At 36.0% G+C, this 13,679-nt stretch overlaps 1 protein-coding gene across 1 annotated transcript; it reads right to left on the reverse strand.

Annotated features, from left to right (window-relative positions):
- Positions 1–7,676: 7,676 nt before the first annotated feature.
- Positions 7,677–8,168, reverse strand: LOC145009916 (uncharacterized). The gene has a single exon (XM_078968534.1). The coding sequence runs from the start codon at positions 8,166–8,168 to the stop codon at positions 7,677–7,679; it is 492 nt and encodes a 163-aa protein (XP_078824660.1).
- Positions 8,169–13,679: the final 5,511 nt, after the last annotated feature.

Consider the following 13,679-nt stretch of genomic DNA (forward strand, 5'->3'; position numbering starts at 1 on the left):
TTACATGTAACAAACTAAAAGACTCAACCCCACAACAGTTAGATTTAAACGAGAGATGCACAATAGGACCAAATCCTTCACTCTAAGTTTATTTAACCTTCGTAGCATGTAATTTAACGTATCCATTTGATAGTTAACTCGCATCAATATGAGTCCTACAAAGCACAAAGCAAGCAACATTCAAGCAGTGGAGTTGATTGACACTAAGACACAATACAGTCAGGCAAATCCTCATATGAAATTTCTAACCACTAGGATCAATCACCTGGGATACACATGCATCCTTTATCTACTCTTTCAAGAGAGACTCATCATTCCTCATGCTGGTCTGCTATGAACTCTACTCACTCATGAAACTTCCACCAACCCTGTAGCCACTCGAGTGTGCTAATCATACATAATGTTGGATATTATATAGAATCAAATATTTGACCCTACACGAAGCCCTTCATCACGCAAGAACATGAAATAAGGCTAAATCAAACATTCTCAAGCTATAGAATCTTAATTATCTACAACTATGATGCACACACCAAGCAACTATATTAATGATGTCAGTTACATCTAACATACAAAAAATCCCTTCAAGGCTATCAGGCATCATACATCAGACAATTCTACCATGTAATTCCTGAACATCCATAACCTACCACTAGCATGCAATTCTATCATAATCATCAAAAGCAAATAACAATGTCGGTGTTTTGGGGTTCACTTTCTTGCTCATGCTAATTGTACACATCTCATCCTTTTTTGGTTACCTTCGAAAACAATTTTGAAATAATTTTTGAAAACAATGTTGGAAACTTTTACAGATCCTTAGCTTGAGAATGGATTCACACAAATGCTCATCCAATTCACTCAAAACCAGGGCTCTAACACCACCCTGTAACATCCAAAATTCACGATAAAAATTTTCATTTTTAATTTAAGAGAAATCATTGTTTTAAAAAAATTCATATCAAAACCAAGTATCAAGTACAAATATCTCAAGATCATTGTATCACAAAATCCTCCCGAAACATGCCATCGAAGGATGTGTATGATCATGCTTTTGCTTTCCCCAATCATCTGAAGTACCCGAAACCATAACAATCAAACTGATAGCACGAAGCTTGGTGAATTCCCCCAAAATACCACCACACAAACATACAACATCATACATATTGGTCTGCAGCTAACATACTGGATTACCCCTGAGCCCACAGCATGAGTCTGACTTGCTTTCCAGCCCACAGATCATGATTGGCTTGCTCCAGATCCCACAACATAAGTTTGGCTTGCCTCATTAGCCCACAACTTATGTTTGGCTTGCCCCCGAGCCCACATCATAAGTCTGGCTTGCCTTACTGGCCCATAACTTATGTCTGGCTTGTTCCCAGGTTTGTTGGATTTCGCACAGAGCTGGATTGCCTTAACCTAACCATATTATGTCAACATATACATAACATATAACATATATCGAACTAACAGATAGTCATACAATCAATAAGACAAACAGGTAAATCTATAGATCAATACCGTATAACAACATCCTACATGTCGAGACACAAATATAATAGATCACTACAACATAGCAACATCCTCTATACCAGGATACATAACCTAGTGAGCCGACATTGGTGCCTTCGACCCACAAGTACAATGATGAAAACTCACCTGAATCGAAGAACTTTGAGAAAATACGATATGATCCCTTTTCAGCACTACCTGCACCCACGAATCCACTAACACTAGAACCAAATAAAAGCTTAACCAATAGTCAAAATCCTCAAGTTGACCCAAGGTCAAACTTGGTCAAAAAGTCAACGGTCAACAGAAGTCAAAGTCCATGGCAGGTGAGTACACCCAACATATGTGATCCAGGGCCACTATGCACAACGTACTCTCAGGTACACCCAACATACATATATCCAAGACAATTCCTTTCTTTAGTGCTTAATCCTTTAAGGCCTTTTGTCCAGAGCCTAGATCTAGACTCAAAATATCGACTTAAGTCATAAAGTTTCCACCTTTATGAATTTTCGTGGCTAAAAAGGTCCAAAAGCTAAAACCTTTACTTATTTATCCATTAAGACATCTTAACTCTTGCATGGAAGGGATAGAAGGACCAATATCACATTTTTATGGTTCCTAATAATTCCATAGTGGATAAAGGTTCCCACTTTATCCATTAGAATGGTCTAAGCAACCAAGATCTAGTCTTTTAAGTTTCAAAGGGACCAAAAGTGCATCTTTCAAATCTGAATCAAAATGATATTTAGATGGATAAAGTTTCCAACTTTATCCGTAACAATGTCACAAAGTTTCAAGACCTAAAATTTATGTTGTAGCACCTGGTTCCTGGTACGTGAGTTTTACCTTAAGTATTTGTGTTTTTGGCCGTGGACTCGGCAAGTTGGAGGCCCGACTCGCCAAGTAGAGACGAGACTCTGGGGTGCGGATAAGATGGCGACTCGACGAGTCCATATTAGGGACTCGGCGAGTCTGCGCTGTTTGATGAAACCCTAATTTCCAAGGGTTTGCACCCTATTTAAACATCCATTTGCGCCCCAACTCCGCCCCCATTCACCCCCAGAACCTCTCCATACGTCCTAGCTCTTGTTTTTGTGAGTTTGAGGCATCTTAGGGTGTATTCTTGAAGATTTTGTGAAGGAGGGGGAGTAGATCAAGAGGAAGGGAAGGAAGCCAAGCATCTTAGTGTCCTCTCAGTGATTTCCTTGAGGTAAAACTCGTTTTCCCCCTGTCGATATGCTTATAACTCCATTAAAGTCTTCCTTGAGCCCTTCCCCAAGCTTGTATGTGTATCATATTTCATAATAAGTTGATTGGCCTCTAGATCCAGACTTGGTTGAGCTCCAGGAGCTCAGATCTACTACCTTTATGGACCCATATTGCATAAAGACCTTAGATCTACTCTCTTGGTGCATTTTGAACCCTAAAACCCTCATGGAGGAATATCTACGCGTAAAGTTGGAAACTTTACGTGTTATTCATGCTCTAGGAACCCAGATCTACGAATGGAATGGACTAGATTCGAGCAAAATCGCGTATATGGCTCTTGCGTGGAGCAGACTCGGCGAGTCTAGTCGCGAGTCTCCGAGATTGTCCCCTTTTTGCTGTGACGAGTTGCGTAGTGAGTCCAGGGTGGACTCGGTGATTTGGAAGACAAAACTCACCCATAATGGAACTCGACGAGTCGATGCCCAGACTCGGCGAGTGCAAGGCAATCTCCTTAGATCAAGATCAAACTCGGCGAGTTGTTCATACAACTCGGCGAGTCACAATATAACTTATTCATCGGATGAAGATGAACTCGACGAGTTGTTCATACAACTCGGCGAGTAGGATGAAGGACTTGAACATCAGTTTAGAAGGAGAACTTATCGAGTCAACGCCTAACTCGACGAGTAGAAACAGAATTCAGGTCAGTCGTTTGGACATCGACTCGGCGAGTTGGCGAGCCAACTCGGCGAGTCGGGTCAACTGGAAGTTGACTCTGACTTTGATTTAGGGCATGATCAGGGGTAAAATGGTCATTTTACCCAAAGGACAGTTAGCAGTTTTTGACTAAGTGTTTGGTGGGAATTACAGCAGGAGGATTTCCGGAGCAGCAGCAGCAACAGTCAGACTATTCCCACACAGATCAGCAGCTACTCCGAGGTGAGTTACCTTTCAGTAGCGGTGGGTCTAAGGCCACAATGCCGGCCCACCAGTAGGAGTTGTATGTTAGATGATTGTCTTTGTGATATCATCTAGGTTGCTACTACTGATATGTTATATGTTGCCATGATATGTTGTATGTGATAGTAGTAAATTTCGGTTGTTAGGACCGAAGGGTAGTCAGACACCCCAGATACATTTGATATTATGTTTGTGTTATGATATATGTGATGGTAGTAGTAGGGGGTGAAATAGTCCCCGAGGTTCGGTTGTTAGGACGAAGGGTAGTCAGCACCCCAAAATAGCTCGACATGGGTAGGTCAGCACCCCAGAATGGCTTGACACGGGTAGGACGGCACCCCAGAATGGCCGCACGGGTAGTCGGCACCCCAGAATAGCCGTACCGGGTAGTCAGGCACCCCAGAATAGCCTGGCAGTATGTATGTTATGTATTGTATGGTATGTGGTACGATGGGGGAACTCACTAAGCTTTGTGCTTACAGTTTACAGTTTTGGTTTCAGGTACTTCTTCATCGAAGGGGAAGGAGCTGGCACGGTAACGACACATCATGCACACACACTGGTTTCCGCATCTATTAGATTTCTCTGGGATTTATACTCTGATGTTTCGATTGGTTTTATGACTTGACTTTTGAACATGGTTTATGTTGTGATGTAGTTTGATCAAACAATGTTTTTATTTATTAACGTTTTCTAAAGTAATGTTTTAAAAACGAAATTTTTGGACGTGAAAATTGGGTCATTACATATGCACTTAAAGTGATCAAAAGCTCATAACACCCAAAACTAACTAGATCTAACAAATGCATCATCAAGATTCAAACTGTATAACTCTAGAAGAAAGATCAAGGTGAGCAAGGTCTAGATCTACAAGCTCCAATGCAACTAACACTTCTCCAATGAGTTCCTTCTTCTCCAAGATGCACCAAGAACACTCCAGAGCACTTAAAAAACACCTTCTTTTGCTCATAAGGCTCAAACTAGGGTTAGGATTTCAAGGGATGATGTTGAAGGGGTGGAGGATGAGAATGGAAAAGGGTTTAAGGGAGTTAAGGAGCTTATATAGGTCTCAAACCACGTCGCGTATGCCTAACATACTCCTGGTACGTCCAACGTGCTCATGGATGCCCTAGTACGCCCAACGTATGCGGCTTAACCCAAAACCGTCCTAACTTCAAACATTCATAACTTCTTCATATCAGATCCGATTTCGACGATATTTATATCCATGGAAAGGTGTTGAGGAGCCCCATGATATTATCTAAATATATCGGACTAAAAACTTCTAGAACAAAAATCCATATTTCATGCAAGAATCCGGCCTATGACTTTTCCTTTTTACCCTTCGGCCCAAAACACAATTTAAAGCTTAAATCTCTTAACTATCATTACTTCCTTTAATAAGGACTAAACTTTGCCTCTTTAAGGCCTAAAGCCTTACACAATCAACTTCTGACCCACAACCCATAAATTGTAGGAAACAAGATGTTACAAATATAAATATTATTGGAACATTATTTAGCCTGAATAACACAACAAAAAACTCAAAACGACAATATCTTATATGAAGTGTCGTATTCCCACATTCGCATTCGGTGATATCTCAATTTCATATCAATCTTAGAAATATAATATGTCAGATACAACGAAAAGGTATAAGATATTTATCATGAGTAATATGTGTCTATTTTCTTCCCAAACACTTTATGCGGTCCGTGTAGTCGTTATGCATTTGCATTACGTTGTCTTTCTTCTAGACATATAAGACTGAAGCTCCTCCAAACTTGGTTTTTGCCTCCAATAATTAGAATAGTTTGATCCAATTTCAATCCCATCCCCTTCCTCCCTTTCATGAAAAAGTCATCCTCCATCGACTTCGAACCCAATCCCCTATGCCATCACCAACGTTTCAATCCCAAATAAAATAATAGTGGTGAGTGTTACAACATGGTGTGGTTTTATTTTAGTTTCTTTTGGACTATTTTCTTGATTTGTGCATGTTATCCTCATGGAAACTTAGTTTAGGTGAATAATAATATTTTTTTAAAGTTTTCATTTTTGTAATTTAATTTAAAATAAAGTATATAAAAAATTGGTGACTTAAATGTCACATGAGTGCCACCTCGATGACATGTTGCTACCATAGGAGTTGTAACTGTAAAACCTATTATAGATCACAACAATTACACTAGTTGGTTATCAATCTGAACATTAAAAATAAGATTGCATGTTCGAGTAGATAAGTTGTAATAAATAAAGTTGAGGGATACTTGGTTTAAAATGTGCATGGTCGTGGTCATTGCCATGTCTGCTATATATGTTTTCTATATGCTTGGGCAAGATATAAGTCGTTGATTGGAGTCAACTCGAACAACTTTTATTTCTTTTTTGACAAGTTAATGCTACCGACACTTTAGTGTTAGACAAGAAAATAACCGTATCACCCTCAAAGGAACCGGTAATAATGAAAAAAAAAAAAAAGTCGTATCAAAAATGAAAGTCACGTGCAAATTTCTATTAGACCTTCAGGTATACTCTCAACGAGAGTATCCACGGTCCATGTGGCCACGAGAAAAACTCGTGCACACCACCCTTTCTAAAATATGCCGTTGCTTTTGTTCAACTAAACCATTTTGTTGAGGACAATATGGTGTTGATATTTGATGAATGATTCCTTTTGTTTGAAAAAAATCAACTCCCTCATTGCTAGAACCCAATTCATATGCATTATCAGATCTGATAATCTTTATGGTCTTATGAAATTGGGTTTGTATGTGATTAACAAAACCTTTAGTAAGATTCCATGCTACACCTTTATTACTCATCAAATGTATCCATGTATGTCGAGAGTAATCATCAACAATGGTTAGAAAAAATTTAAAACCATCATGAGTTGCATGTTTATAAGGTTCCCATAAATCAGTATGTACTAAATCAAAAAGATTATGAGTATTATATAGACTTTTAGGAAAAGATAAATGTGGTTGTTTAGCTTAAGAACATGTCAAACAAGAATCATATGCAAATTCATTACAATGTGAAGAAATAAGAGACAACTGTTTGAGTTTACGAAAAGGAAGATGACCTAATTGTTTATGCCATAACAAAGTGTTTGAAGGCTTATTGATTACATTGAAATATGTTTTAGAAGGAAATGGACAAGAAAACGAAAGAGAATCCTTAACGGTTCGATGATCAAGGACATATAGGTAATTGATATTCTTCCCAAAAACACCTAGAGCAATCTCATTCTTTGATGAAGGGTCCTCCAGAAGACATGCTTCATCAGTAATGATGACAAATGTATTCAGATGTTTTGTGAATTTGCGAATAGAAATGAGATTGTATTTGAATGAAGGAACATACAAGACTTGACAAAGAATTATAGAATCATGCAATTGTATATCACCAATGAAAGAAACAGTGGCATGATGACCATCATGAAGCCCAACGTAATGTGGCTGAGTAAGTGATTTAAATGAAAAAAATAGATCACAATTAGAGCAAATATGATCTGTGGCCCTTGAGTCTATGATCCAAGAAAAACTAGTAAGCAATAATGATGAGGACGTATAAACGTTTGCAACAAAATGATGATAAGAGAAAGTTGTACCTTCGTCCTTCATAGCACCATGAACCACTGAAGAGTTGTTTTGATTGATCGAAGAAGAAGATGTCAGATTCTGATTGTTAATGAGTTGAACAAGATGTTCATACTGTTCCATGGTGATTGAGGGAGAATTGGATATCGATACAACATTTTGAACACTTGATTTTTGATCATCCTTCTTTGATTTGGTGAATTTGAATGATGAAGGAAAACCAATTAAATGATAGCAATTGGTTTTCGTATGACCTGTCTTCTTGCAATGAGTACAGAGAAGCGATTTATTAGGGTTTGACAGATGATTCCGAATTAACATGCATTGCAGTTGCATCATTGTTTATGATCGAAGGAATTGAAAATTTTCTTTAACATTCTTCTTGAATAATCAACAAGTAGGCAGCGAAAGTGAAGGTAACGGCTTCATCATAAGGATTTGACCACGATCAATTTTATATGAATCATTTAGCTCCATTAGCATTTGAATAATTCGTTGATCTTCAAAAAATTTCTGAATCGATGCAGCAACAGTACAGGTGCAAAGAGGAATAACTTGTACGATCCGTAATTCATCCCACTTTTTTGTTAATTTGGTGAAATAGGTAGAAAAATCATCGGTAACTTGTGAAGGAGAAAACAATTGTTGCTGAGTTTTGTAAAGAAGAGTTCCATCTGGTTGTTCAAATCGTTGATGAAGATCATTCCAGATTTCAAAAGCAATAGGTAAAAAAAGAACACTGTCAGCAATTGTTTTGGTCAAGGAATTTAGTATCCAGCTCATAACCATTGAATTAGCCCTGTGCCAATTCGAATATGCAGGAGGCGTAATGGATCCATCAACAAATCCTAGTTTGTTTTTGGCAGATAAAGAGAGAATCATCGACCGTTTCCATTATTGAAATCCAATTCCATTGAACACAGTGGAAACAAGAATGGAATTGGGATTATCAGAAGATCCAATGTAATATGGACTGGAAACATTGATGGCAGAAGAATCAGATGAAGTCGTATCAGACATGATTGAATGAAGAAGAAGCAAGAATGAAGAACAAAATGGATCGATTTTAATCTGATACCATATTAGATTTGAAATTTAGAGAGAGAAATATGTTTGAGAGAGAACATTTCTTTCATTGATTGAATTGAATGAAAAACTCAATACATATATACAAGAACTTAAACAGACTTGTAAAGAATAACTAAATAACCGAAACTAACAAATATTCTAACAACTAAGACATGTGTCTATGAATATTGAGTGATAAGAATCACCCACAAAGCAACCGGTAATAATGAAAAAAAAATCGTGTCAAAACTGAAAATCACGTGCAAATTTCTATTAGACCTTCAGGTATACTCTCAAAGAGAGTATCCGTGGTCCATGTGGCCATGAGAAAAACTCGTGCACACCACCCCGATTAATCGTGGTCGGGCGTGGTCGTCATCCTTTGTGTTCCCGACGACGAATTCAAACGGAGAAGATGATTGGTGCTTGCTTTCTTCGACCGTTGAACAATTATTTGACCTATTTTTTTCAAACTCAATTCAATACACATAAATAAACCTTCTATTTTCACCAAAACTTACACCTTCATTCTACCATTCATTCTCTAAAATCACAAAACACAAACACATGGATTCCACAAAACACATGGAATTCTTAAAAACTTTTGACTCGGATGACGACATAGAATTCGTCGAGACATTCTTCAACGTTGCGCAACACATTCACGAAGAAGAAAGTTTGAATGTTTCTCGTACAAGGGCGGTCGACAATCGTGATCGCCAAGATGCACACGACTTATTGGTACGTGATTACTTTGCCGATAATTGTCTTTATAATAACGACTCGTTTGAACGTCGTTTCAGTCTGAATAAGACCATTTTTTTACGTATTAGTAATGTTTTAGAATCTCATTATGATTTTTTCAAACAAAAACCCGATGCTAGATGAAGAATGGGTTTTAGTAGTATACAAAAATGTACGGCTGCTCTTAGGTATTTAGGATACGGTATAACATTTGACGTATCTGATGAATACTTGAAAGTATCTGAAATGACCGCAGTTGAATGTGTAGATTGGTTTTCTGCATGTGTGTATGAGGTTTTTCACGAACAATATTTGCGCAAACCTACTCAACGTGATATTGAGAGATTATATTCGACTCATGAAGAGAGGCATGGATTTCCGGGTATGCTTGGCAGTCTAGATTGTACGCATGTGGCTTGGGAAAAATGTCTAAATGCATGGCGTGGTCAGTTCGCTCAAGGAGATATAGGTGAACCAACTATCATCCTAGAAGTTGTTGCATCTCAAGATTTGTGGATATGGCATGCCTTTTTGGAGTAGCGGGGTCTAACGACATTAATGTTCTTGGCCAATCTCCACTTTTCAACAATATTTGGACCGGGAAAGCACCTGATATGACGTTCACGGTGAACGAGCACACGTACAACTACGGTTACTACCTTGGTGATGGGATATACCCGGATTATTCTACATTGATGAAGGCATACTCGATTCCTCGAAGTGAAAAGGCAAAGTTGTTTACAAAAAAACAGGAATCGGCGAGAAAGGATATCGAGAAAGCATTTGGAGTCCTTAAGCAGACATGACATGTAGTGAAATATGCTACACGACTCTGGGATAAAGAAAGAATTAAATGAATGGTCCTAGCATGTATTATAATGCATAATATGATTATTGAAGATGAAGTTCGAGCGATTTACACGTATGATCTGAACGACGTTGTCATTCCAATTGAGGAGTTCGTACCCAGAACGAATGCGTTTTTATAGCAAATTGTTGAAATTCATAATAGTGAAACGTGTTTCAATATTCGAGAAGATGTCGCGGAACATTTATACCAACGTAACATGAACGACGATTAGTTTTTTTATATGTATGTATGTTTGTTTTTTTTAATTAATGAAATGTTTTTTTTTCTAGATTAACTAAGTAGTGTAGTTTGAAGTTGTAATTTTATTTTTATAATTAATGAAAAACTAGTTTATAAAATTATTGTTTTTTAATTATAAAAAATATAGTTTTATTGTAATTTTGAATTAAAAAAAATAAAAATAATGATGTGGAATGGTGTGTTAGTGATATGTATCTCATGTTAGTGGTAGGGGAATATGATGTTGATGTGGCACTCACCACATATGTGGCGGGTATAACGGATGACCTTAGATGAGTAGTGATTACAAAGCAATCAAATTGGATTTTAGGTTGATCAAATGATATTCTATTATTTTTCTCATATGTTAACAAAATAGATGATTTCTAAAAATCCACTAGTTCATTATGAATAAATTATCTATGGTTTTATATTAGACGAATCACTTACTCACATCGTAAGATTAGTCAACTAAGATACGAGTATTAATGATCCTTTTGATTAAATGGAATAAATGTGTAGTTGGAATTGTCTTATTGGTTGTTGAAAGGAAATATTTTCCGTGAAAAAACTTAAAGGATCGGATTTGTTGATTAAACTAGTAGGTTATAACCCATGGAAACCATGGTTGGTATAATTAAAAAATTTATATAGACAAAAATAATTAATAATTGTAAAAAAAATGCATCAGATTCTCAATTGTTAAGGTGATAAATTTTTAAATTTCAAAATTTAGGAATTTGAAAAATGTACAATTAATGACATTATATTGGTTTTATAATTAAAATAAATACATACTATAATATTATTTTGGCATCTGTTCGTACGCCTAATTGAATAAACATGTTCCTAGGCCTAAAAAAACATTTTCAATTTGTATGCTTTGACGTTTTGATTTATTTTGATATAATTTATTAAGTTGTAAACCAAAATACAATTATCAAAATAGGATAAAATTTGTGTTTCAAAAATTGAATTGAAATTTGATATTGTTACCAAAATAAATGGAATTTGAATGTGCTTTCCAAATAATAATTCCTGTTTTTTGATATAATTTTGGCAATTAATTAATTACAATTAATATTTCCGGGATTTTTTATATAATTTTTGGGAATTATAAAAATTATTTAGAAGTATGACATGTTGCAATGTAGCATTGTAAAATAAGGATGTGTAATAATTGGGTTTTGTTTATTAGACTGATGGGAGTGGGTTGTGGTTTGGAACCGCACTCTTGCCACATGGATTACAAACACCGCCCCTGGGTGCGCTTTCCTGCGGTTTTGGCCGCACTGCGGCTAGAAATGACTGCATGCTATGATTGGTTGGTGCTATGTTGACCATTAAACGGTCCTTGCGACTGAATTCATTTAATTTATTATTTTTTTTACTTTACGCGATATATATACTTTTCCTTTTTTACATAACTTTCAACCAAAATCCTTACAATTTTACTCTCTTTTCCTCCAATTTTTTTTGAAAATGTCTTCTTCCAAAAGACCCAACAAAGAAAAAACATCTATCAGAAACACCACAACCCCCATACATTCATTTGATCAACCGATTTTTTCACCTTCGTATTACCATTATGGCGGTATGTTTCTGTATTTTCCACAACGACCAACACAACCACTACCACAAACACAACCACTACCACAACCTGACACAAATTTTAATCCATTTGATTTTTTGTCTCAACCCGAGTTTGTTCAACAAACACAAACACAACCACAAACGGTTGTTTCTGATTCCGAACCAGAATTCGTTACAGAAACTCAGCCCACTCGAGCAGCAACTAAAAGAAAAGAGAAGGCGGAGGCAAAATGTTGGGAACCCTTGGAAGTGTTAGTGTTGGCACAATCTTGGATCGATATTTCAGAAGATGCAACAGTTGGAAAAGACCAAAAGCATGACCACTTTTGGATTCACGTTTTACATAGGTTCATAAAGGAATGAACCGTGAAGAATACCGTTTACAACATCAAGTTTACTCGAAATCGGGGAACAAGGAAATCATGTTATTTAATGATTTGTATAACAACATGAAACGTCAATGAAAAAGTGGAGAAAGCGATGATGTGATTTTGAGGAAAGCGCTAAAAGTGTATCAAAAAGAAAAGTTTCTTGAAGTTTGGAATTTTGTGAAAGATAACAAGAAATAGAAAAAGTAGCAAAACATCAGATGAGCATATCGACAGTGGTTCAAAACGCAGCAGAACATCTGAGTCCGACCACATTACATCAAATGCTTGTGTTCAATTTGATCTAAACGAAAATAAACATGTTCCAGTTTCACCACCTTCCAACCAATGGGAAGAGACAAAGCAAAAAGCAAAGGCAAATGCAAAGGGTCAGATACAGATGAGTTGAAAGAAATGGGGGTCGACATGAAGGGTATAAAAGATTGAATGAACAAGATTTTGCAAATTGCTTCTGAAAAAGAGTTGCGGAAACAAAGGGACAGTGACATGCGAATACTATCGTTGGACACGTCGCATATAACCGGGGACGAGCTTCAAGTTATTTTGGCGATGAAGGAGGAAGTAAAAAACGTTACTCAAATCGTGGCTAATTTCTAGGTTTTTTTTTTATCGTTTGGTGTATTTTTTTTAAAATAAGTTGTAGGTTTTATGTTTCTAATCGGATTTTCTAAATTTTTAGGTTTTTTTTTTTTTTTAAGTTAAGCAATGTATGGTATTTGTATTTTTAATTAATGAAATATTATATTTTTAAAATTATGTTTTTTTATTAAAAAATAAGTTTTATTAAATTAAAATAGTTAAAAAAAAAATGTGACACCACTCCCTTGGTGTGGCAAGAAACCACTCTGGTGTAGTAAAAAATGACGTGGCACTTATGTGGCGGTGAAGGGAGTGCGGTTTCGGTGACACTAGTCCCTCGGTCCCTCCAATCTTAGAAGAGGTAGATAGATAGTTATTTGTGTATTTCAATTTTGATCGATAGTGTTTTGCGGGGAAAAAAATCTCTGTTATACTTATAGTTTTTTTTTATTATTTTATTTTATTTTATTTTTATTTTTTATAAATAAGATTAAGAAGAAAATACTAGATCTAGAGCTTACAAATTACATGATTTATAAAATGATAAAATGAGATACTATGTGATATGTGTTTATTTCGTGTATACTTATTTATTTCTAGGCTAACTTTCATTGTCATATGTTCTTTTTTCAGTAAAAACAAGAAATATGTGTCGAAACCCTATAATATTTATCTCATAACCTGTTTTAGATTAAGATAAAGTTGGAGTACGGAATTTTTATTTATTATATTTTTTATTTGAAACTCCCGACTCTTTAAAGTATGAGTTTTCAAATTTTTTTGCATCTTGTTAGATCTCATATTTACACAACAAAATTTTAAGTTATGTTTCCGTTATGAAAAACTGAAAAACCGATTAGTTTTCGTATCAGCTTATATAATTTTTGGAGTTTATGTTTGATTTTAAGAAAAATATCATAGCAACATATT

The sequence above is a fragment of the Lactuca saligna genome, chromosome 8 (assembly GCF_052625555.1).
Source record: "Lactuca saligna cultivar CGN05327 chromosome 8, ASM5262555v1, whole genome shotgun sequence".
NCBI lineage: Eukaryota > Viridiplantae > Streptophyta > Magnoliopsida > Asterales > Asteraceae > Lactuca > Lactuca saligna.

Bases quoted from the DNA above. Each gene is read 5' to 3' on its own strand.
- LOC145009916 (XM_078968534.1), bottom strand. From the start codon at position 8,168: ATGATTCTCTCTTTATCTGCCAAAAACAAACTAGGATTTGTTGATGGA.